Below are 26099 nucleotides of genomic sequence, written 5' to 3'. Positions count from 1 at the left end.
CAGCGGTTAAGCGTCTGCCTTCGGCTCAGGGCGTGATCCCGGCGTTATGGGGTCGAGCCCCACATCAGGCTCTTCTGCTATGAGCCTGCTTCTTCCTCTCCCACTCCCCCTGCTTGTGTTCCCTCTCTCGCTGGCTGTCTCTATCTCTGTCGAATAAATAAATAAAATCTTAAAAAAAAAAAAAAAGAAAAAGAAACAGGTGCTGAAATAATTCGGTTTGGAGCTCTGTCATGCTGTCCCCTAGCCCCCCGCCTCCTGGTAGGGAGGACACTTGAGAGCCATGCTTCCTGAAACTGTATTTGTCTATTTATGTATTAAATAGGCCTTCCATTTAGACATGCTTCCTACTCTTGCCGGTTCCATCTATGAGCTGTGTAGAGATAAACGACTAATGTTTTCTGTTGACAAATATCACAGAGCCATCCCCCACTGTGAAATGTTTTCAGTAACGGCATCTTCCTTTTCCAGTGGTGGACATCGTGTAGACCAGCGAGGCCTCAAGTGGAAAAGTGAAAGCCGCTGGGCTTCTGTTTTTTTTTAAATCTCTAGGCTTCCTACTCTTGATGTCCCCTCCGGGAAAGGGATCCTTTTGCTAGAAACTTAACAGCTTCCTAAAGCCACGGCTCCCAACCACTGTTTTAAGAGACAGCACGTTTACCAGCCTGAGGTCACCTTAAGGCCATACACTCTCCTTGTTAGAGGGACCTTTTGAATTATTTAATGTAATGATTCCTAAACCGGGCTTCTCATCAAAGTTGCCCACAGAGCTTAAAAGAACCAAAAGATTCCTCTCCCTACTGTAATTTTCTGAATAAGAAGCTTTGGAGGTGAGTCCCACTAGGTTTTTATTTTTAATTTTTTTAAAAAAGATTTTAATTTTAAGTACTCTCTACACCCAATGTGGGGCTCAAACTCACAACCCCAAGATCAAGAGTTTCATGCTCCATCAACTGAGCCAGCCGGGCACACCCCACTGTATAGTCTTTTTTTTTTTTTTTTAAGATTTTATTTATTTGAGGGGTGGGAGGGAAGAAAAAAAAAAGATTTTATTTATTTGAGAAAGAGAAAGCACAAGGCGGGGGGGCAGAGGGAAAGGGAGGCTTGATCCCAGGACCCTGAGACCATCCCAAGCTGAAGGCAGATGCTCAACTGAATGAGCCACCTAGGTGCCCCACAGTCCTTTTTTTAAAGCTTTACTTGAGAGAGAGAGCGAGCGAGCGAGAGAGCGAGCATGTAGGAGCACATGGGGGAGGGAGGGGCAAAGGGAGAGGGAGAGAGAATCCCAAGCAGACTTGCCTCTGAGCATGGAGCCGGACGCAGGACTAGATCCCAGACCCGAGATCAAGACCCAAGCAGAAACCGAGAGTCAGATACCCAACCAACTACACCACCCAGGCACCTGTCCCATGCCCCATAGTCTTTTTAAAGCAAAGTTCTGGGGGCGCCTGGGTGGCTCGGTTGGTTAAACGTCTGCCTTCGGCTCAGGTCATGATCTCAGGGTCCTGGGATCGAGCCCCGCATCGGGCTCCCAGCCAGCAGGGTCTGCTCCCCTCTAACCCTCTGCCCTTCCCCCCACTTGTGTGGGCTCTCTCGCTCTCTCTCTCAAATAAGTAAATAAAACCTTAAAAAAAAATAAAGCAAAGTTCTGTATGTGTCAATCCAAATTTGGTATATATCTCTAAAATAAGAGAAAATTTTTATATAACAAGCCATTGTCACAACTAACGAAATTAAAAATTCTTTAATATTCTCTAAGATCTAATTAACAACCAAATTTCCCTAACCATCTAAGAAATGGCTTTTAAAAGTTAGTTTGTACAGGGCTGCGTGGGTAGCGCGTCTGACTCTTGACTTCAGCTCGGGTCATGATCTCAGGGTCATGAGCTCCAGCCCTGAGTCGGGCTCCAGGCTAAGCAGGGAGCCTGCTGGAGGTTCTCTCGCTTTCAAAGAAATAAATCTTTAAAGAAAAGAATAATTTATACAGATGAGGACCCAAACAAACTCCACATGTTGCATTTGCTTGTTTTGTCTCTTTTATTTCTTTTCATCAAGAGCTGCCTACCTTATCCCTGACCCTCCGTATTTTTTATGCTATTGACTTGTTGAAGAAACCACGCTTGTCTTGAGGATGTCCTGCCTTCTGGGTATGGCTGATGGCTTCTGTGTGGTACCATTTCCCATTTCCCTTGTGAAAAGTTAGGTCTAGCAGACTGATGAACAGTCTTGACTTTTTTGGGCAGCAATACTCATAGATAATACTCTTTACCTCAGAGAGCATTATACCGGGAGGCACGTAATGTCCACCTGTTCTCTCGGAGGCTGAGGGACCCAGGCGCTGGCATTGGCCTTCCACTGTAAAGCTCTCCATCCACTTCTTTCCTACCGGTTATGGTATCCAGTGATGCCTGTGGCCCAGACCTCATTAGCATTTGCAAAACAGTTCTTTTTAACCCCCACTATTCTTCCTACATGTCCTGAGCGTTTTTTTCTGAAAAAGGGAACTTCCCCTCACCAATGAGGATACTCTGTTTGCTCTGAAAACGCAGTTTGTTCAGAGCAGAAATCTAAATGCTTGCTTTTTAGGGAAATAAATGTTAAACACCGCCCTGTCCGGGGGTGCCTGGGTGGCTCAGTCCGTTAAGCGGCTGCCTTCAGTTCAGGTCATGATCTCAGGGTCCTCGGATCGAGTCCCGCATCGGGGTCCTCGCTCAGTGGGGAGTGTTCTTCCCCGCCTCCCTCTGCTGCTCCCCCATCTCCCTCTGCTGCTCCCCCTGCTTGTGCCCTCTCTGTCAAATAAATAAATAAAATCTTAAAAAAAAAAAAGACTATTAGAAAAAAATAAACGCCGCCCTGTCCAGACTGAATGCCATCTGCAAGTGGGTCTCGCTGTGCCCTGCCAGCCTGTGGACCTGCGCTCCATTCCTGCTTTCCCGCCGAGCCTCCCCTTCTCCACCACCAGGAAGTTTACTGGGGCTTCCTGGTCCGGCTTCCCGTGCCCCCAAGTTCTGTAGGCTTCTCACATAGCTATTCCTGTATTAATTCCATTACTCCACAAGTGTTATTTGTTGGTGTGGTTCGAGTTTGCAGCAGCCGTGACTGAGGGAGCCAGAGTGTACGGTTAAGACTGACCTGACTCTTCACCTGCTTCCTCTAAAGCAACCTGACATAAATACCTAGTAAATAAACAGAGCACAAATGATATGCAAATCTCCTTCCAGGCAAGTCCTCCAGGCCTCACCTGCTTGCTGATGGCCCTGCCATCAGTAAGAGAAATCCTGGAGTTGCCAATGAATCTGCTAACCTCTTTCCACAGAACAGCCCTTTGTATATTTGAATATGACAAATAGCTATTTTTTCCCTGCTTCCTACCCCTTCCCCCAAAACCTGATCTTCCCACCTCTGACCTTTCGAATGTACGGTAGCCTGAAGGGACTGTGGTGTCCTGACAGTACAGACCACGCTCGTGTCACCTCTGCCCCTCGTTCCAGCCGACTCTGAAACATTTTAATGCATCTGCCTTGGCATTTCCTGTTTCTCCAGAGGCACTCATTTGCCTTGAAAGGTTTAGAGTATTTCGGTGTGGAGAAAGGGGAAGAAAGGGGCAGCTTTTGAGGTGACGCCAAAACGAGAATCCTAAAGCCAGGCTTTTGTCCCGTGGGAAGAGGATTTTCCAGATTTCCTACAAGTCTAATGAACACGTCAGGTCAGTGGCAGAGAGCACCCGGGAAGTGAAGAAAGGCCAGGCCCTGCCACAGACGCCCCAGCCCCGGGATGGTGTGGAAAGGGTGGAAGGCAGGGACAGAGGAGTGGAGGTGACAGGATGCCCAAGGTCCCAACAGGCATGAACATGGGGGCTGGCAGTCTGCCAGTACCGCCCCGCCCTGAGATCAACCCCCCCCCCCCGCACTTTAGGGGACCCCGTCCCAACACTCCCATAAGATGAGGAACCAGTGAGGCCCCTTTCTAGACCATGCTCCAGGTACCAAAGATCCTGGAGCTCCTACCTGAACCCGCTTCCTGGCTCTGCACAGGCTTCTTCCTTGCGTACTTTTTGGACCGTGCTCGTCAGGGTGTGTACCCCACGTCCAGGATGTGATGGAGGGAAGCTTCTCAAGGTGTGGGAGGGCACCTAGGAGAGGGAGAGGAGGGCCGGACACAGGCCAGGAACTCCGAGGAGGCCCAGATTTCTACATTTGAGCCCGGCCTTCCAGGCCACGTTCCTCGGAGGCACCTGAAAGGGTGATGTTGGTGAGGTAGGAGGCTGGGGACATGGGAGCAAAGATGGCCTGACTCAGACCGTGTGGCATCTCAGATGGAGAGGGTGCAGGTGGGCAAAGCGCTGCCCCCATACCCCCTGCAAGAAGAAAAGCTGGGGTCCCTGGCTGCTTTAGTAGGTAGGGCATACAGTTCTTGATCTCGAGATTGTGAGTTCAAGTCCCATGTTGGGCAGAGTTCACTTAAAAACTAAATACATAAAATAAGAGGAGAAAGCCCATGCTGCTCTGTGGCTCTCCCCAGGGGCTGCAGGAGGCCAGGACTGACCAACCAGCAGTCCAGGGAAAAAGCTTTGCACGCGGTCCACTCTGTTCCAGGTCAGCAACCACCACTGCCAGACCGTGGCCCAGGGTGGAAACTGACGTTAATTATGGATTTGTATTATTCACAGTGACTTGTACGGCCTGCTATTTTTCCAAATCTGTCATTATGTGTCTTTGTCACCCAGGAAGAACATTGTAATTTTCTAAGCTGGCTTTGTAACTCTTAGATATTTACACGTGGGGTCATGGGGTGGCCTTGTGACCTGCTTCCCCAGGTAGAGTCTCCAAGAGGCTGAGTCCTAGAAGAAACACACTCACCTTAGCTCCACGTCCAGCACTGAAATGGGAGGGGAGGGAGCTAGATAATACGAAATGGGGACAGAGATTTGGGCATACAGATCGAGGACTGGCCTGACAGCGAAGAGGCCACGGTGCTGGGACGGTGTCCTCAGAGGCAAACGGCAGTGACACACCTGGAATGGACACATTAGACCAGCAGACACTCAGGGGGCACCAGGTGAGGGACCGGATCAGAGCAGCAACCTGCAAGAGAGACCCCGTCAACCTCCAGGTGGCACATATATCCGGCCAGTAAGAAGCAACCACTGATGTCAGCCAAGACTGAAACTGTCGGTTGAGGGATATAAATGGCCCCACGCCCGGGCCTGCCCTACCCCGAGAGCCGAAGTTATCGGCAAAGGAGGACTGGGTCCATTTGAGAAAAGGAATGTTTTCTTTGCACATCTGAGCATTAACTGCATTTGCTACCACACACAAAGACTTTTTGTGATACCAAAAAGTATCAACTTTTTGGGCTGGGAATGAAGATCACGTTATTGAAACATACTGAGCTTACTGCTGACTCAAACCCCTATCTTTTTAGGGGCGCTTGGCTGGTTCAGTGGGTGGAGCATGCGACTTGATCTTGGGGTCTTGAGTACAAGCCCCATGTTGGGTGCGGAGATTACTTAAATAAATAAAACTTAAAAAAAAAATAACACCTGTCTTTTAAAAATGATATTTACAATTACTTACGGGGTTCTCATTTGCTTCTCCTGCCCAAGTTGCTTTTTCTACATCAGTGACTGGTTCTCAAACTCGACAGCGCAGAACCACGCAGAGGCCTTGTTAAAACATGGACGGCTGCTCCTTCCCACCCTACCCCCTTCTGATTCAGGTCTCAAGTGCGACCAGAGGATTTGCATTTCTAAAAGTTCCTAGATGATGCCATCGCTCCAGTCCGCAGGCCACACACTTTGAAAACCATTGCTAAAAGCCTACGCTGATGGAGACACGTTATTCTGATCTCATTATTCTGATCTCACTCTTACACACATGGAACAAGGAGCCTTGACTCTTAGGGCACACATCAACCTCCCCCAAACTTAGCAGGGCTTGCCGGCTACATGTACTGTTGTATCAACAAGGGAACGCCGATTTTTTTTCCTGTGCAGGACGGGAAAACTTTAAGACTGATACTATGCAGCGCTGCAGAAGATATGAGGAAGAGGCAGTCCCATCTCCTGTTGGGGAGCTTATGAATGGCTACCCTCTTTTTTTTTTTTTTTAAGATTTTATTTATTTATTCGACAGAGATAGAGACAGCCAGCGAGAGAGGGAACACAAGCAGGGGAAGTGGGAGAGGAAGAAGCAGGCTCATAGCGGAGGAGCCTGATGTGGGGCTCGATCCCGTAACGCCAGGATCACGCCCTGAGCCGAAGGCAGACGCTTAACCGCTGTGCCACCCAGGCGCCCCTCTTTTTGGATCCAATTTAACAGTAACTACCAATACTTTTTCAGTACGCATCCTTTAATCCAGAAATTGCCTGCTAGAAATCCCACAGGTAAATATATATATGACGTTCACAGCAACACCCGTAAGTTGGAAAGAGTCAAACGTCCCTGAATGAGAAGTGTTAAAATCAGTACCAAGTCATAAAAGTAAAAGGTATTACCTGAATGCTGCTGCTTCTACGCATGTCTCTATAATTTAACCACTGAATAATTTTCTACAGTACCTTCTGTAGCAGAAAAGAAGATACTCTGTGGCAGAATACCGCTGGTGGATATTCTCGTGTGGAAGGCAACCGCTGAAATTCAAACGCAAGGTGAAAATCCATTAACATTCAGGCAAGCGACTTCTGTACTTTATCACATGGATTCTTTTAGTGATTTTCTCTTACTCCTCAGAGACTTCGCAAAGCCCTACCAAGCTGCCTGGCTTGCACATCTAGGATTACAGGAAAGCAAAAGGGGCTTGGAGGTCCTCCAGTGAATTTTACATGCCTTTCATGTTCTCACAGACACTTTAAAAAACTTCTGGAAATGTTCAGAGGCTCACAGTAGGTTGTGAGCCAGTTATGAAGAGGCCCCGTGCACCCATCACCACCCAGCTCCGTCCACGGTGGAGAACAGCCTCATGTCAGTTCAGGGAATCTCACGTACACTTTTAATGGTGACCCTTAGTCAAAGCCTTGGGAGCCTCAATGAAGTTATTAGAATTGGACATCTGGAAAAATGTGACAGTGGGTGAGAGGACACATACCTCGGTCAAAGGAATGCCACTGCGGGAGAGATTGCCCGTCCTGGAGATGGAAAGCGCTGCCGCAGACTTTATGTTAGAAAACACATCTATCTCTGTCTTCCATGTCTCTATATGTAGATAAATGATATGTTCTAGAGATAGATACGCTCTTATCTACGAATATGGTGCATACATGATCTTGCATGAGATCTTCCATCTTTGGGCCTCAGATTTATAGTTTTTAAGATGAGGGTGAGGAATGAAGCCACTAAGGTCTTTTCCCATGCCACGATTCTGAATTACAAGATGGTATTTTATTATCAGAAGATTATTTTCTGGTATTTAAAATCTCAGTATCAAGGTGGAAGCATGTCCCAGCACAGTCTTTGAAAACAATGTCTTTTTCCGGAAAAGCTGTTGGAACTTAAAACATGCATACTCTTTGCCCCAGCCATTCCACATCCATAAATTTAGCTGGAGGAGTCACCCAAGGAGACGATGATACATTTTCAAGGATCTTACAGCAATATTTTTGTAGTTGTGAGAAATAAGATACTAATCATGATACATTTACGCAACATAATGCTAATACTGTTAATATTACACAACTGTTGAAAACAAAGTGTGGATATTGAAAGACATTCATAATGTATCACTGAATGGAAACAAGTTACAATACCTAATATATCGTATCTCATGTTTATATGTCAACCCCTATGTAATTGTGTACGTATGTGTGTAGTGTTGGAAAGACCAGAGCTTAAATAATACAGATATAGAAACATACACGTGTAAGGAGAGGGATGAAAGGATTGAAGATTTATACAACAGTGGTGATTATTAACTTCAGGAATTATAGGTTGGGAGTGGGGTGGGGTGAGGACTATCACTGTTTTTCATATTTTTTAAATTAAAAGAACAATAAATGTTCACTGTAAAAAAAAAAGGCTCAAAGTGAAAGAAGCTATAAATTCTTTAACAATATATGTAGTTATCGGAGTAATCAATCACTGGTCATTCCCATACGACTTATTTTAAAAGTTCATCTTCTCAGGGGGCCTGGCAGCCTCAGTGGGTAGAGCACGCGACTCTTCATCTTGGGGTTTTGAGTTCAAGTCCCACGTTGGGTGTAGATTATGTAAAAATAAAATCTTTAAAAAAACAACAATAAGAAAAAAAGTTCATTTTCTCACTGAGTTGAGATGCTACCTTTATTGTATGGCTACCATTGGGTCCATTCCTGGAATCTCTCCTCTGTCCTTTTCATGTGCCAATACCAAACTTTTAATTATGATTTAATAATAGTGTGTTTTAATGTCCGGTAGGGCTAGTCCTTCTCATTCTTTTCAGTTTCCATAGCTTTTCTTGGATGTTCTCTCAAATAGAAGCAAACATGACCATTTTTATTGGGAGAAAAACATGTTTTCATGTCCAGTCTTAAGAATATGATACATCTTTTTAATTGTTAAATTCTAATTTTCTATCAAGAGTTTTTTTTTTTTTTTTTTAGTTTTCCCCATAGGGGCACCTGGCTGGCTCAGTCGGGAGAACGTGCGAGTCTTGACCTCGGGTTCGTGAGTTAGAGCCCCACATTGGGTGTAGAGATTGAAAACATAAAGTTTATTTTAAAAAGGTTTACACGTAAGTTTCTTTTTGTAATCATAAAAGGGGTCTTCTCTTCAAGGGCATCTTCTAACTAGGTTTGCGTAGATAGATAGTCTTTTATCCTTTTTAGTAAACATTTTTATTGAACTGTAATTATACATACAGAAAAGCGCACAAATCATTAAGTGTATAGCTTGGTAAGTAGTCAAAAAATGAATGCACCTATGTAATCAGCACCACAGAAGCTGCCTTGTACTCTCCCCAGTCTTGCTGAGCTAAAGAAGCCAGATGAAAAATAACGTATACGATTCCACTCACACAAAGGTTAAAAACAGACGAAACCGATGGCGATTTAGTCGTGATAGTGCGTACCTTTGGGGAGGGGGGTAGTGACTGAAAACGGATGCTGATTTTTGACACCTACAGTAAGTTTTGCCTGTTTTCAACTTCATTTAAATGGAATCAGAGTTACATGCACTCTTGTGTCTGGCGAGTGCTGATACTTACGTGCAAGTATGATATTTGAATGTGTATTTGTCATCGCTACTTTGGTAGGTTCTCTTATAGTTTTTCAACAAATGTCTTCGGGTTTTCCAGATATAAATGCAGAGCTGCACATACGGCCTCCTTTCCATGAAATTCACATGGCTTTGTCAAACTGCATTGGCTAAAACCAACACAATGGTAAGTGGTGGAGAGAGAGAGGGGCACGTCTTGTTTCACTGCGTGGAAATCCTCTTTTAACAGGAAGACGCTTGGGCAGAGGTCCGATGTGAATGAATTACTCATCAGTTTCTGTTTTTCGGGTACATTCAGCATGAACTGAATGCTCAATTCCGTCAAATGCCTTTTCTGAAAAATGGAGAATGAGTTTCTCCTTAACTCTTCTAACATGATGGATATTAATGGATTGTCCACTGTTGAATTATCCTTGCATTCCTACAATACACCCAACTTTATCATGATTTATTACTTTTTTAAAGTGCTGTTGGAGTGTTTGCTAATACACTGTTAAGGTTTTTGCACTGATATTTCTGAGTGATCTATAACTTTCTCTTTGGTACAGTCTTTTGCCAAGTTTTGGAAATGCTATTGTATTCACTTTACAAATCAATTCAGAAGTCTTAAAAAAATTTTTTTTGGCACTTTTGAGGTTCAGGATTCTTTTTCTAGCTTCTGGAATTGTTATCAACAACATTGAGATTATTTAATCTTAAAGGTTTAGTAGAAATCCCGTGAAACCATCAAGGCCTGACACTTTTTTTGGTAAGGACTCCTTTATTAGTTTCTTCTATGATAATTGGTTCTTTTTAAATTTCTGTGTCTACAAGGGTAAATCCTGGCAATCTGCATTTTTCTAATTTGTTATATAAAATTGGTCTTATAATTTTGAAAAATTTCCTGGTTTGTGGTTATTTCTCCCATTGTCATGTCAATGTGCATTTCTGCAGCCTCTCTTTTTTCTTGAATGGGTTAGCTGGTGGTTTGTCTATTTATTTAAGTTCGCTCCCTTCCTCTTTTTTAGGAATTCCTTCCAATGTTTTCTTCCGATTTGCTTTTTTCCTCCAGTTTTTAAGGCTCGGTTGTGTAATTTTCAGCTTCTCCCATTTTTAATGATACAGTGCTAAATACTATAAGTCTCCTGTCATAACTGCTTTTAAAAAAAAAAATAATGAGGTTTTCGTCGGTCTTGTGGTCATGTCTTTCTGGTGTGCTCTCACCGTCTTTGGGGGGATGCTGGCTTGCTTATTCTCTTACTTCTTCTAACTTCTGAATGAGATTTGATTGTAATCTCACAGTTTTGTTTTGGGTTTTTCTTCCGAAGACAGTTCTCCCGTACTTTTTAAGGAGGGGTGTGCTCTACGATGACTCTTCTTAGCTCCACTGCCCTAAAGCTTTACCATTTTCATTTTGACAAAGCGACTGACAGGACATCGCTATTGACCTTCCTTGCCAACGTTTACCTGGACTTTCTCTCCTCTTTGTCCTTACCGTACCTGTCCTGTCAAGCTGGAATTCTAATTCTAGCAGTTTCTCCTCAGCTCTGAGACACCTACAGCACTGAGCCCAGACTGCGTCAGCACACTCGTCAGACCTTGCTACGCTGCTGTGATCCTCCCTCGCAAATGCAATCTGCCGAACGAAGCCTGCCCAGTCCCAGCTTCTGTTGACGGCCCCCTGCCAGTTGGCTGAGAAACGGGGGGCTGTCAGAACACAGCTGCCTGCTCTCCCTGTCCCCACACGCAGATGCTAAAACTACGTCGGCCAGTGGTCTGTCCTTCCTTACTTGTACTTTCAAGTTCATGGGGACAACAGTCACCTAGTTTTGCAGAGCAGGGTCTGGGGCTACCCTGGTTATTCTGTATTCTTACTGGAAGGTTCAGAAAGTACACTATTGCCATCATCGTCCGCGAGCTTAACCCCTGTGGGATCTCTATTACAGAAGAGAAATTTTAATAACAATCATTTTATGACGGTTATGACCGTCATAAATCACAATTAGGAATTTACTGTATTTCAGGTACTATGCCAAGTGCTTTACACACATTATCTCATTTCATCCTCAAAAATCCTCAGGAGTTGGCGTACCCCCTCTGACCCCCCATTTTATGGATGGGGAAGTTAGGGTCCAAGATCACACTGCTGAACTTGCAGATCTGGGATTTAAACCCAAGTCATCAGACTCCAGAGCACCTCCTTACTTCACCGACTCTCAAATATCATCAGGTCCGACCGTTTCCAAACTATGGGCCACTGTAAGCAAAACCTCTATGTGAACTGAAATTAAATAGTAACTATTTGAAGATCTGAGAAAAATGTACACATATTACAGGTCAAATCTAAAATACCGGAGATGACGAATACACTGAAGTGTGTCGTATGACCTGATTAATCTTGTTTTCAAGCTTCTCCTACTAACTTTGAAAAATACCATAATGAGGGTGGGGGTGGAACACAGAGCTATTTGAGATTTTGGACTTCCTACTTCCCTGCTTGTTATAATACCACTGCCAGGAGTAAGTATATGAAATATTACTTATAATTTAGTTTATTAATAAATACTGCTCTTGTAAATAACTGTTTAGAAACAAGAGTCGTCTCTCTGCAGTTCCCTGGCCTGTGTTTTGGTCGGCACTCACGGGGCCACAAGACTTCATAAAAAGGTCCCTCACACATGTACCGTTTAGAATCATACTGTAATTTATAATCTTATGCTATTAAATCATACAATCAGTTAGGAAATATTTCTGAGTAGTTTTATGAAATACTTTTAAACTTGGAATTCTCTTCCATTTACGGATACGGTTACTGTTATTACTAACTTTCTTACCTTCTAACCGCTAGCGGCAATTCAGGAAAAACAATCTGGGTTTTGGTTTTGTTTTTTTTTTTATAATAGCTCTAAAGCCATTCCATATATGCTATTTTAACTCCCGATGTCTAGGAAGTGACTTAGTTTGAGATAGGGATGTCTTAATTTGCCAGGATTTAAATAGAAGCAACTGAAATAACTCGTTGAAAGATAACATCTGCTGTTAAGCTTATATTTTCCCCACAATCAGAAAACGGCTTTTATTTCTAATTAAAAAAATAATAAAGTTGACTTTGGCAAGAGGAGTTTTAAAACTAAGGATGCCAACAACAAATGAATCATTTCTCCAAGCACATACCAGATTACCCTTTCGAGGGACCATTATTTAAGGGCATTTTCCCCTCAAATTTAGGAAAGAAATTAAAATTTAAATATTATAATTCCTAAACAGTAATACTAGTAATTTAGTTTTTATACTGATAGTTGTAGAATAATTCAACATTTATTATCACCAAGACTTAACTTAAACCCAGCTCCTTCAGTGAAGAGATTTTCTTCTCCATTTTAGTACATGTCTCACATCTTTGAACGTCATTCAACAAGTGATGGATGAGATTTATTGATAAACTGGTTACTAATGAAGATGAGTTTTTACACTATTTCCTTTACAGTTAGCTAGTTCACAGAATGAAGAAAACAAAAAGAAAAAAGCAACACCCCAGTCTTTAACCCCTAAATAGAACATTTCCCTTCCACTTACCTGAAAATATAAAAATATAAATGACCATGTATGGAGCTGCACCATTAAGTTTACTTTAGTGGTTCTGGTTTTTTACTGAGAGTTTTACTTATTTACTTTGAAAAAATTAGAAAACTGTCATTTTGAAATCAGAACCACTAACACACTGGAGGCAACAAACTAAAAAAAAAAAAAATTCAAATGGCTAAAAATAACTCCGTTATAAAAGTACAAGTGTAATTTACAATATCACATATTTCAGAAAAATAAACAAAACCACTAAATGTCTCTTTCCTTCTAGACAAACATTTTTCTCCCCAGAAAGAAGAAAAAGCAACTAATGAAATTACAATCAAACACAACTGTTATTCACCCTCGCAACATCTAAATAAATGACCCACACGGCACAAAACGTTCTCATTCACAATCACATACAGTTAAATTATTTTCCCTCAATTACATAATAGTCTCCTTAAATCAATGTCCCTTTAGAAAATTACTGTATTAGTTAAGCCTATTCATCCTTGCTATGAAGTTAATCTCATTTATATAGGCCACATAAGTTTAACTGGCACACTTAATCAGACAAAATAAGTCATTTTTCCTTTTAAAAACTAGGGAATCATCTGTTCTCAAAGAAGAATCTAGATACTTAATTCATTAAAGCAATTTTCTACCATCAGCTATCAGGCTTTTTAAATCACTAGGTGTTCACCCAAAGATGATCAATGCTATGTGAACTGTAAACTTGTTTTAAAGATTTGTGTCCATTTTAGAGTATGATACAACTTGTACTGAAGAGCTTTTTAAAAAGATAACCTACATACATATAGTTAATTTGCCTCAAAGAACTTCTTAGAAATACAGTATAAACATTTAAGAACCGCAACAGAGTCCACTGTGGTTCAAGCTTCAACAAAGATCTTCTTGAAGCCCAGTATAAAGGTTACTGGCTCAAGACCACGCTCCAAAGTGACACCGGCACGAGATGGGATTGTGAGACTCTACCTCTTAAAGAAAGAGCACGCTTGGTTATACATGGCTTTTAACCTTGAGCTACAGTTATGCTACAAACGCCCCGCCCTCCCGACCTAAATGAAGTCAGTCATGTGGAGATGTGCACATTCTCTGGGCACTGTTTGGAGTCCTTGGTTTTCCAGCTCTGATGGAGATCTCGCAGGCGTTCAGAAGTCCGTGTGCTTACATTCAGGGCAGGATGAACTTTACAAATTCCACTTTCCTCCATTAGTGACAGGCCACAGATCCCAAAGTATGCATGCAAAGCATCTGAAAATGAGGTATTTTTTTTTTTTTTATCATAACAGGCACTCTTATTTGCACATGCTGCAAAGCACTGTAGCTACGTATCTATTAGTCCATCACGTTAAAATTAAATTTAGAAAAATGTTAAATACAGGTTTTGAAACATGTACTTTCTCAAAGTCTCAAAACACCAATTAAAAAAAAAAAACCCAGATGATCGAAATCAGATATTTTATCCAAGAAAATATCATTAACAAAGGAAAACTGTTCTCAAATGAAAAGGTGACATTTCCAACACCCTCTGTGATTAAAAAACAAAGTAGAGTAGCACTAATACAAGACTTCTCACTTAGGGGGCTCCCCCTTTGCCTACTACGGAATACAGAAATAAGGCGCTTTAGCTCTGTATTATAAAAGGAAAAATTTTCCTGAAAAATGAAAATAAACCTCTGACTCTAAGTAGCAATACCCCTCCCCACTAAGTTTTACCTCTGACATTTCCGTAACCAGTACCACTACAGTACTGTGTCCGGCGAAAGATGCCCAAACAGAATAATCCGCTGTGGAATGCTGTACCAAATTTAGTTTTCCTATTTAGGGGAATGTCAGTCATCCAAAAAATGTCTGACCTGACAGTAAAAACAAACTCACATTCTCTGTGGTTATAAATACCGTAACCTTTCTTCGATACTGGCCTCCCCGCCCCTCCTCCATTCAAGTGGCCGCAGAAATCACGTGGCTGCTGCCTGCTGGACAGCCTTATACGGACTCTGAGGAGCTCAGAGCTCTGCAGTTACGGGCATACGACAAAAAACAGATCTTGCAGCCATCAAGCATTCTTCCTACTTTGTACTGGCCATCATTTATGGCCTCAAGAGCTACTGAAGTTCAGAACACCTTGGGGACGCAACCTCTGTCAGAAGAACTAAAGAGAAAATTTTACTTATAGGAGTACCATTTACTTTGCAAAAGGGAGGGACAGCTAGTTGTGCTTAGTCAAGATTATTTGTGAAAAAGTCATCTCACTAATGGAGGCCCATGTCAATCCCCTTTCATGTCTTCACAAGAGAATGCTTAGGTTTCTTCGGGCTCACTTTTCTCTCATTTTCAGACCACAAAAAATAAATCTGAGTTCCCCTGTACCATGAAATTTTCCGTGTAGTTATTCTAAAATTACAGAAGACACAAAGCAACATTATATTTTATTGACTAGAAATGAGGAAACTTTTCTAGGAAAAAATTCAACTGAAAGAGAAATAAAAATCCATCCAAAACAACATAAAATAGGATCTTCTACTTTCCACGTAATGTAAAAATAAAACATTTTTTTCTCAAAAAGCTTTTTGTAAAAGCCAATGAACCAGAACTCAATTGCTTCAAATGTCAAAGCTTTTTTTTTTTTAAACTTCCTTATCTGTAGGGGTATTCAAGCATATCAAATGCTGAAATATATAGTTTCTTCATAATAAAAGTTCATTCTTTTCATAAGTTTCTTCTGTGAATGTATATAAAACTGCTTTGTGTCAAATCTGCTACTAAATTTACTAGAACCAAGAATAAGCTAATTTTAAAAGACTCTCAAAAAACGACTTTCCCAAAGGCCCGGTTAAACAGGTCTTTCCACATAAACTCAATTTATGACACACAGACTTTCTATGCTCTGCGGTTTATTGGTTCTGAAGACACTTTACCATATCTGTAAAAAATATTACATCCGAGTATTTACACAAATATTAAGGTTAGCAACTAAGTGCTAGAAAAAAGCTTCAAGAATTAAAAATAAAAAATCTACTGAGGGGCACCTGGGTGGCTCAGTCCGTTAAGCATCCGACTCTTAATTCTGGCTCAGGTCATAATCTCAGGCCCGTCCCAGCTCTGCACCCAGCGGGGAGTCTGCTTGAAGATTTTCTCCCTCGGCCCCCTCCCCCCACTCGCCCTTGCTCACTCTCTAAGATAAATAAATAAATCTTTAAAAAAATCTACTGTAAATACTCAGAATGTGTTTCAAGTATGTTTATGCCAGACGTGCTTTCCAAGATACTGTCATTTCTCTATTCCTATTTTTTTAAATAATACATTATTTGTTAAAATAGTACAAGCCCTGATGAAAAACAATGTCATCTAGACAATTCTCAGTCTTCTTGAGGTACTGCTCTAACATATTTATAGCTATGGTTACACATACCGAAATTTAAAAATATTGTTTTGCTTTAGAAATTAGAACGTAAAAAAAAACCCAGGAAGAACCCTATAACCCAACAGGAAAAAAACAAAAACAAAAACAAGTAATCCAACTGAAAAAGGGGCAAAGGATCTGAATAGCTCTTTCTCCAAAGAAGATATAAAAGGCCAACCAGTACATGAATAAATGTCCAACATCAATACCCACGAGGGACATGCAAATTAAAACCACGGCGAGACACTATGTCACTCCTGCTAGAACGGTCATCATCAAAAGGACAAGCAATAACAAATGTGGGCGTGTATGTGGAGAAAGGGAGTCCTGCGCACTGTTGGTGGGAATGTAAATTGGTACAGCCCCTATGGAAAAAAGTATGGAGAAGCCTCAAAAATTAAAAAACAGAACTACCATACAATCCAGTAATATCCCCAAAGGAAATGAAAACACGAACATGGTATCTATACCATGTCCACAGCAGAATTATGCACAATAGCCAAGATACAGAAATAACCTACGTGTCCATCGATGGATGAATGGATAAAGAATTCGTGGCATACACACATGCAATGGCACATGAGTCGGCCATAAAATGAGAAAATCCTATTTGCAACAACATGGATGGACCCTGAAGGCGTAATGCTAAGTGCAGTAGGTCAGGCAAAGACAAATACTGTGTGATCTCACTTACGTGTAGAATCTAAACAACGAAAACAAAAAAACCAAACTCGTAGGAAAAAAAGAGATCGGACCTGCTTAGCTGGGATGGGGGCGGGGGGAGGGGGAGCTGGAGGAAGGGGGTAAAAAGGCACAAACTTCCACTAATAAATAAGTATTGGGGGCGTAGTGCACAATATGAGGACTACAGCTCATACGCTGTACGATATACAGGAAACGCGTTAAGAAAGTTAACCCTATGATTTCTCATCACAAAAATAAATTGTTTGCCCTTTACTATTTTCTCCTTTTCTTCTGTATCTCTATGAGAAGAAGGGTGCTAGCTGAGCCCACTCTGGTAGCCATTTCACAACAGATATACATCAAACCATCACGCTGTGTGCCTTCAACTTACACACAGACGTAAGTCAGTGATTTCTCAATAAAACTGGAAAAAAAATATTCTTTGGCTTTAGAAATTAAAAGCATCTAAGAGGAGAAAATACATTTACAGTACAATATAATATTTATCGAAAAAATCCATTTGTAAGTGGACAGGCACAGTTCAAACCTGTGTGGTTCAAGGATCAACTGTACTTATTAAATCCAAGAGTCTTTTGTTCTTCTCTGCCATTCCTCAGTTTGGAAAAAAATGAATATCACATTGTCTGAATCCACTTGGCTCTTGAGTTTTAGGCAGTGAACGATAAGAGTTCAGATAGCAAAGTATCCTTCTAAAAAAATAACCTGAATTTGCTGAGATTCAGAGAACAAAGGTATGGACAGTGAGGGACATCTACAGAATCAGAGATATGACAGCTAATAATCCTAAAGATTCTGGATGGACCAAATGATTCTCTATTTTGGACGGGGCCCATTCAGACCACCTGCCTTACTGCCTCAAATGAAATAAAACACTGGTAAGTGAAATACATGGAAAAAAAGGCATACGATAGCAATACATCTTGATAATCCAATCCGTCCCTTAAACCCCTCCACATGCTAAACTTCCCCTAAACTTAAACAATTTACCTTCTTAGAAAACACAGTAAAGTTTCCAACTGTAGCTGAATTTTCTATCTTAGGCCCTTTCTGAACAGATGCGTGAGGGTCTGCTTAAGAAATAAACAAAAGTAAAGTTGTTCCAGATTCATACAAAAAATAAATTACCTGGATGACTATCTGGCCACTTGGCAAACCCCCCAACGAGGCGATCTTGAGTTGATAAGATGTAATTTCTGTTTTTCTCAAAGTTGGTGTACTGAAAAATTTTCAGAAGCTGAAATGACAGGACAAATATAAATTTACTGACATCAAACTTTCATATTGACCTTGGGCTCAATTTTCAGATATACATCAATTAAATATGCTTTTCTTTAGCTAAGGTTCTCAAAGCCAGCCTCCGGGGATCTGAGCACTTAACTGTCAGTCAACCACATTATTATCATTTTTATCATCTGATCACAACTACTCTCCTTTCCTTGACCTTGCTATTTCCTTCTTTGAACCACGCCCAACTAATCCCGTTGCACCATGTTTAGCTAGGTTCAAAACACAACTCTGCCAATCCCTTCAACTTAATCAGTCATTTTAAAAAGGACAATGTTATCTACCCATATTTTAATTCTTATGATAGGCTTTTGAGCTATTACTTACAAACCGGTAGTAACTTGAACCAAAAATATCTCAAAAAAGAGCAACAGAAATTATTAACCAGATGACTAAAGACAGTTTTTATTTGAGAGCAGTAAAAAAAAAAAAACAAAACCTTAGCTTTTGAGTCAGGAAAGGTAAAAGGTGAGACAAATATAATTTTAGCATAAAAAACTAGGTAGCTTTAAGATTTAGGATATCTATTTATTCTCTCAAGATCCCATTAAATAGAAAAAAATAAAGGATAAATCAAACTATGAGAAAGGGTGTGTGTGTGTGGGGGTGGAACAGTAGACAAGAGAGTTAAAAAATTTCCGTTAAGACACAAAGCAGCTGAAAGTATGTTAATGAATCAAAGAGCCAGAGAAGATATTAGTGATAAAAGAAGCATTATTTCTCAAAAAGAAAAACAAAGCCTAAAAGAATTATGATACAAATAAGAAACTTACTCATTCATTTTAATTTAGTCAATACAATTAACAGGAAAGAAACTCTTTAGAATCCATCAGCTAGAAATACTTTCCATCAAGTGGCATATGGGTCATTACATAAGAAGAAACTAATCTTAAGACTGTACTTGGTTCAGCAATAAACAATATTTACATGATCATAGTAAGTGCTGATTCTTGGTTTTTAAATTTTAGAATCAACCTATAGGCAAAGCATAAAATATGTGAATATTGTTACTAAATAAAATATGAATGTTATTTAACTTGACATTATAAAAGTAAAGGTAATAGGACAGAATTAGAAGGTGGAAGAGGAAGAGGAAAGATTCAGGACTAAAAAATATATAACCAGTAACAATCTGCTTGAAAAAAGGGAGCCTAAATCTTCATTCTTCATAGTTGGGAATCAAAGATAATGTCTACAGAGAAATCAAGAAATCACTTAAAGCTGGGGTGCCTGGCTGGCTCAGTCAGTACAGCATGTGACTCTTGATCTCAGGGTCGTAAGCTCATGCCCCACGTTGGATATAGAACTTACTTAAAAAAATAAAACAGAAAATATTTCTTAAAAAAAAAAAAAATCAGTTAAACTTATGGTGATATCCGTAAGAATTAACAATTTAAAAAATGTTTAAAAATGGCTGCCTTCAGAAAGTTGTCAAAGACTACCAAGGTCATATCCAAAAGACTCCAGAGCCTACTTGAAGAGGCTTTGGTTAAAAATGGGATATTTGGAGCTTCAAAAAGAACAATGTAACAGATTAAAACATGTTAACCTTAATGGCTACTAAAATGATTCTGTAAAAAAACGTGATGAGGTTTTTATACAACAACCACCAACAATCCAAAAAGAAATTAAGAACGCAATTCCATTTACAACGGCATATAAAAGAATTAAATATTTACAGAGTGGAGGGGGTGGGAGGGACCGGGTGGCTGGGTGATGGACATTGGGGAGGGTATGTGTTGTGGTGAGGGTATGTGCGTATTGTGTAAGACTGATGAATCACAGACCTGTACCCCCGAAACTAATAATACATTATATGTTAATAATAAATAGATCAATAAATAAATAAACAATAAAGAAAATACAAACAACAACAACAAAGAAGAATTAAATATTTAGGAATAAATCTGATCCAGGACATGAGAGACTTGTATGCTGAAAACTACAAAATACTGCTAAAAGAAATTAAAGATCTAAATAAATGGAAAGACATCCCATGCTCACTGCAGGAGAACTTAAACTGTTAAAAGTAATATTACCCAAAGTGATCTTCAGATTCAATGCAATAGCCTTTTTGTAAAAAATGGAAAAACCAATTCTCAAATTCCTATGAAATTGCAAGGGGCCCCGAAAAGGCCAGACAATGGTGAAAAAGAACAAAGTTGAAGGACTCACAGTTCCTGGCTCTGAAACTTACTACAAAAGCTGCAAGAATTAAATCAGGACGGTACTGGCATACGGACAGACACATGGACCAATGGAACAGAAGTGAGAACCCATTAAAAAGAAACACCCATGTGTATGTGGTCAATTGATTTTCCACAAGGGTGCCAAGACCATTCAATGGGGCAAAGAACAGTCCTTTCAACAACAATCCTGGGAAAGCAGGATGTCCACATGCAAAATAATGAAGTTGAACCCTTAATTTATACCACACACAAAAATTAACTCAAAATGAACTGAAGATCTAAACTCAAGGGCTAAAACTGTAAAACTGCTGGAAGAATATACCAGGGAAAACCTTTAACCACACTGGCTTTGGCAATGATTTCATGGCTGTGACAATCAAAAGCGCAGGCAGCACAAAAAAAACCAGATAAACTGGACTCGATTACAATTAAAAACTTCAGTACATCAAAGGACGTTATCTACAGAGTGAAAGGCAACCACAGAATGGGAAAAATTATATGCATGCCATCTATCTTGATAAGGGATTAATATCCAGAACACTTGAAGAACAAAAAACATGATTAAAACAATGGGTGAAGGACCTGAATTGACATTTCTCCAAAGAAGATACAGAAATGGCCAATAAGCACATCAAAAGACGCTCAAGATCACTGATCATCAGGGAAATGCAAATCAAAACCACAACGAGATAGCGCTTCATACCACACACTGGGATGGCTATGATAAAAACCAAATCCAAACAGATCAAGCGCTGTTGAGGGAACCTGGTATTCTGCTGGCAGGAATGTAAAATGGCGCACACCCTCACTGTGGAGAAAGCATGGCGGTACCTCACAAAGTTCAAAACAGAACTACCATATGATCCAGCAGTTCCACTCCTAGGTAAATACACGAAAGAAATGAAAACACAAACTCAGTTATTCGTACACCTATGTTCAGAGCTGCCTTATTCACAACAGCTAAAACGTGGAAATAACCCATGTCCCTCAGCAGATAAATGGATAAACAAAACGTGGTATAAACATACAATAGCATATTACTCAGCCATAAAAAGGAATGAAATGTTCATACATGCTACAACATGGATGGACCTTGAAAGCATTATGCTAATAAGCAAAATAAGCCAGACATAGAAGGCCACACATTGTGTGATTCCACTTAAATGATGCAGAAGGAACAGGCAAATTCATAAAGACAAAAAGTATAACAGAGATGACCAGGGACTAGAGGGAGAGGAGAACGGTAATGAGTACAGAGTTTATACTGAGGAGAACGAAAGCTCTGGGTATACATAGTGGTGAGGGTTACATAACATAGTGAATGTAATTAATGCCACCAAGTTATACAAATTGATATTTGTATATCAATTATAATTGATTATCAGCTTACATAATTATGTATATTTTGCCATCACAAATAAAAAGCTGATGGGGGACTTTACACTGGATAAATCAGATTTGACGGCTCTGGAGCCCTTTGATCAAAAGGAGATAACCAGGGCGCCTGGGTGGCTCAGTTGGTTAAGCATCTGCCTTCGGCTCAGGTCATGATTTGGGGGTCCTGGGATTGAGTCCCACATCGGGCTCCCTGCTCAGCATGGGAGTCTGCATCTCCCTCTCTCTCTCTCAAATAAATAGAAAATCTTAAAAAAAAAAAGAAAAAGGAGATAACCAGGGATTATGTGCCTCTTGATGTGATGCAGAAGGAAATACATATAATCACTGACTAGATATTTAAAGGTATCAAGGAACTATGGCCGATTTTTCAGATAAGATGATGACACTACAGTTCTGTTTCTTAGAAAATTATTTTTGGTTAGGAACTATACAGAAAAATTTCCAGACAATATAAAAAATGGTAGCTGGGATCTGCCCTAAAATAATACAGTGAGGGGGAGGGCCGGGAGTTGGAATACGGGTAAGACTGAGGCGGGCTTTGGGATAAAAGCTGGTGAGTCCAGCTGTGGACCTACAGGGGTTCATTACACTCTTCTACTTTACAGTATGTTTGAAATTTTCCATAATTGAAAAAATTAAAGCAGTACAGTTGAGAAGCGGCACTAGGAGTGAGGAGAGAGAGGGACATATACTGCCTTCATCTTAAATCATTCTGTTTTCAGAATTTATTTCAGAATTTAAGAGAAAAAATCAGGACATTACATAGAAGATGAACACAGACTTTTGTCAGATTTCCGAATATCAGACTTGGGTGACACATTTTAAAGGCAAAAGGCAATTTTAAGATACAGCAAACTTGTGGGTATTTAGTGGTTAATACGCTTATGAAATGAGGCATGTCGAAGGTAAGAGATGGAGAGAAATGTGCAAATGTGTCAATCAGTAAGCTATACAGAAGGGTTAGACAGATAAATCAGTAAAAAATTAAAAACCACAAACCATTTTCAAAGAAATGACCCATGGTTTATCTTTTAAGACGAGGAACTTCCCATAACGCCTTTACTGCTCTCAGGTTCAGACAGATCCCTGCTCTAGGTACACTACCGGTCAGTTCTGGTAACAAGATTTTTACAACCTTTATGCCTTACACCTTATCCTTTCTTATCTATGTTCTGGGCCACTTAAGTTTTAGAAGAATGGCCATTTTCAAGCAGCACAACAGATACCTGGATTCTGTGGAAAAACCACACAGAGATGAGCTTTGCCAGAGCAACAGAAAACACTCGGCAGCCTAAATTCAACAGTATTTAATGAGCATGACAAAGACCGGACCTTTTAAAGCCCAGTTAGTATCAACACAGAGTCTAGGTTTCGCAATGTTATTCTTTCACTTACCTTTAGAGTCGCTCCCACCCAAAAAGAGTAACACGTGTCTACGGGCTTATTAGGTCTTCCATGATAACCGTTTTGTTGCCTCATTATACACCACCTCTTTATCCGGTTCAATTCTTTTTCTGAAAAAACTTCTTCTAGTTTATCCATCAGACACAGGGACGCAATGCCACAAAAAGTCGAGCCTCCTGTTAATCGAAACCACACAATATTTCAAACATCAAATCAGACACCCAGGAAAATAGTATAAAATGGCTGGAGGGAAAAAAAACAAAACACAATGGTTACATAATTCTGGAAATCAGAAATATAAAGCAAATTTAGAAGACAATGATACCTTTAAAATAACCACAAGGCACTGAAGTCTTCAATATTAATTTGATCAAACAGACAAGAATTTAAAATAATTTAAAGATGTAAGAAATACTTTACTTACGGAAAAAAAAAAAAAAGACTTCGGAGGTTAAGGAATGTGTTCAAAATTAGATCGTTTAATGGGAGAGCTCACACTAACACGGAGGACTGCTCCCTGTCCAGGACTCGGTCACCCTAGTCTGACATTCCCTCCAAGACCACACAGTGCTCGGGAACTGCGGTTCACTCTGCCTGAGACCAGAGACTCGTCTTCACATGTAACACAGACAAGCTAGAAGGGGATATGCAGACATGGTACCTACTCAGCTTAAAACATTTAAGAAGCTAAATCTGAGCGAGGGATGAGGGAGAGATGGTGTTGGAGGCGGGGAGAGAAGAGCCTATCAGGAAGGAGCCACGCGGAGAGAACCCATTCCCCGCGGCAGACTGAACAACGGCCGCAAAGATTCGGGAGTCCAGGCCCAAATCCCTGGAACACGTCAATGTTATCGCCTATGGCAAAAGGGACTTTGCAAATGTGACTACGGATTTTGAGACGGAGAGTCCTGGATTATCTGGGTGGGCCCTGAGTGCAACCACAAGTGTCCTTACAAAGGGGGCAGAGGGGATTACAGGAAGAGGCGGCGATGGGACTGTGAAGCAGAGACTGGAGTGACTTGGCAACACGCCGGGAAGGTCGGCAGCCACCAGAAATTGGCAGAGGCAAAGGAACAGACTTTCCCTTGGAGCCTCCAGAAGGAACCAGCCCTGTAAAGTGCAGTACAGACTTCTGTCTTCCAGAACTGTAAGAGAACAGGCCTGTGTTGTTGAATACCCCTAAGTCCGCAGCAATATGTTACAGGAGCAACAGGAAACCAATACACTCGCAAAACTGATTCCGCTCCTCAGGAACTGAAAAGTCTGTATTTTCCACAAAGGAGAAGAAACAACACTTTCCACTGGCACTATTTGTTGTCAAGTCCAAACAATATGAAAATATTTATATTTCCAATTTATCATGACTTCACCTACTGATCAATTTCAGCTATGGAAATGGTTTGTAATATGCTTCATCCTACAACTTCCCTTTTACTGTTATGTCTTGGATGCATACTCTGGCAAAAGACCTGGGTGGTTCGGTCATTAAGCGTCTGCCTTCGGCTCAGGGCATGATCCCAGCACTCTGGGATGGAGCCCCGCATCGGGATCCCTACTCCGCTGGGAACCTGCTTCTTTCTCTCCCATTCCCCCTGCTTGTGTTCCCTCTCTCACTGGCTGTCTCTCTGTCAAATAAATAAATAAAAATCTTAAAGAAAAAAAAAAAAGAAAAGCGAGCATTCCCTCTAGAAAACTCAAGGCAGCCATCACATTAAAAAGGTCACTGTCAGTAAGAACTACTTAATCTTCAGAATTTTTCCCACTTACTTGGGAGATCTATGTCAGTCACGAGTTAATGAAAACAGAAAAATAAAACAAATTTATAACAACCTTTTAGAATAATTCCTATTAAGTAACCACGAATCTTATTTCCTCTTCAGTGACCCAGCAATTTTAATTTCTCTTTCATGACAACCTGGCCATGACTTCAGGTATTATTACACCATTAAATATAAAGTCTCCAACAGATAATATGTACTCATTAAACACCAAAAAGTAGGGGTGCCTGGCTGGCTCAATTGGAAGAGCACACAACTCTTGATCTCAGGGTCATGAGTTCGAGTCCCACGTTGGGTGCAGAGATTACTTAAATAAATCGAACTTATTAAAAAAAAAAAAACAACTACCAAAAGGTTAAAAGAGGCATTTAATTGTTACTCTGCAAATTACTTGCTAGGATTCTTTAAAGCAAACTGGCACAATTCAAAATAAAAATACTCTCTACTTTGCCCAAATCACCAGCTTTGCACAATAATAACTTCCAAAGTAAATTTGAGCTCTTTTTTTTTTTTTGAGTAGCCAAAAACACTTTGTAAAGTCTTTGTTCTAAGCTAAAATTCATTTACCAACATTTACCCCTGAGAGGTTCTTATTTTACACAAAATTCTTAAAAACTAATTCCAAAAACCTGGGCTAACAAGTATTAAGTTAGGAGTGTTAGAGATACCAACAGCAAGAAAAGACAGGTAACATCTTAATAAGTCAATTAAGAAATACTATAAAAAAGTAGGCACAGGAACTCATACTCTGTATAACATCAAAAGGGGCTAACTAAGGTTACACCAAGGATTCCCACAAGCTTCAAAAAATTTCAAGAATATTACATAATTACAGGGGCACCTGGCTGGCTCAGTCTGACTAGGCTCAGGTTCTGATCTCAGGGTCAGGAAGTCAAGCCCCACCTTGGGCTTTGGCACTCAGCGGGGAGTCTGCTCCTCTCCCTCTGCTCCTCCCCCCCTTTGCAAGCACACTCTCTCAAATAAATAAAATCCTAAAAAAAAAAAAAAAAAGAATATCACATCACTACATTAAAGTACAATACAAAACTGCTCATAATTTTCTGAATTCATCAAGAAAAGGTTAAGTTGTGTTCATTCTGCCTTGGGTGAAGAAGGTATGAAAAGAAGCTTCTGTACTGAAGGCTCTTCTAGCAAGACATACTAAGGCACGTGCAAATGAAAG

The 26099-nt window shown here is 40.6% G+C and overlaps 1 protein-coding gene across 1 annotated transcript in view; it reads right to left on the bottom strand.

Moving 5' to 3' along the window:
* Nucleotides 1-12574: 12574 nt before the first annotated feature.
* The window catches only part of PGGT1B (protein geranylgeranyltransferase type I subunit beta), a 49191-nt gene continuing 35666 nt past the window's right edge, over nucleotides 12575-26099 (bottom strand). Inside the window, exons 7-9 of the mRNA XM_008709484.2 lie at nucleotides 23130-23314; nucleotides 17989-18097; nucleotides 12575-14006 (exon numbers count right to left, since the gene is read on the bottom strand). Coding sequence (XP_008707706.2) covers nucleotides 13825-14006; nucleotides 17989-18097; nucleotides 23130-23314 — 476 coding nt within the window. The 3' untranslated portion in view covers nucleotides 12575-13824. The remainder of the gene's footprint in view (nucleotides 14007-17988; nucleotides 18098-23129; nucleotides 23315-26099) is intronic.

This window comes from Ursus maritimus, unplaced genomic scaffold (genome assembly GCF_017311325.1).
Source record: "Ursus maritimus isolate PB19 unplaced genomic scaffold, ASM1731132v1 scaffold_5, whole genome shotgun sequence".
Classification (NCBI taxonomy): domain Eukaryota; kingdom Metazoa; phylum Chordata; class Mammalia; order Carnivora; family Ursidae; genus Ursus; species Ursus maritimus.
Note: the sequence above shows the minus strand (reverse complement) of the source record. Positions and strands in the feature narration are given on the sequence as shown.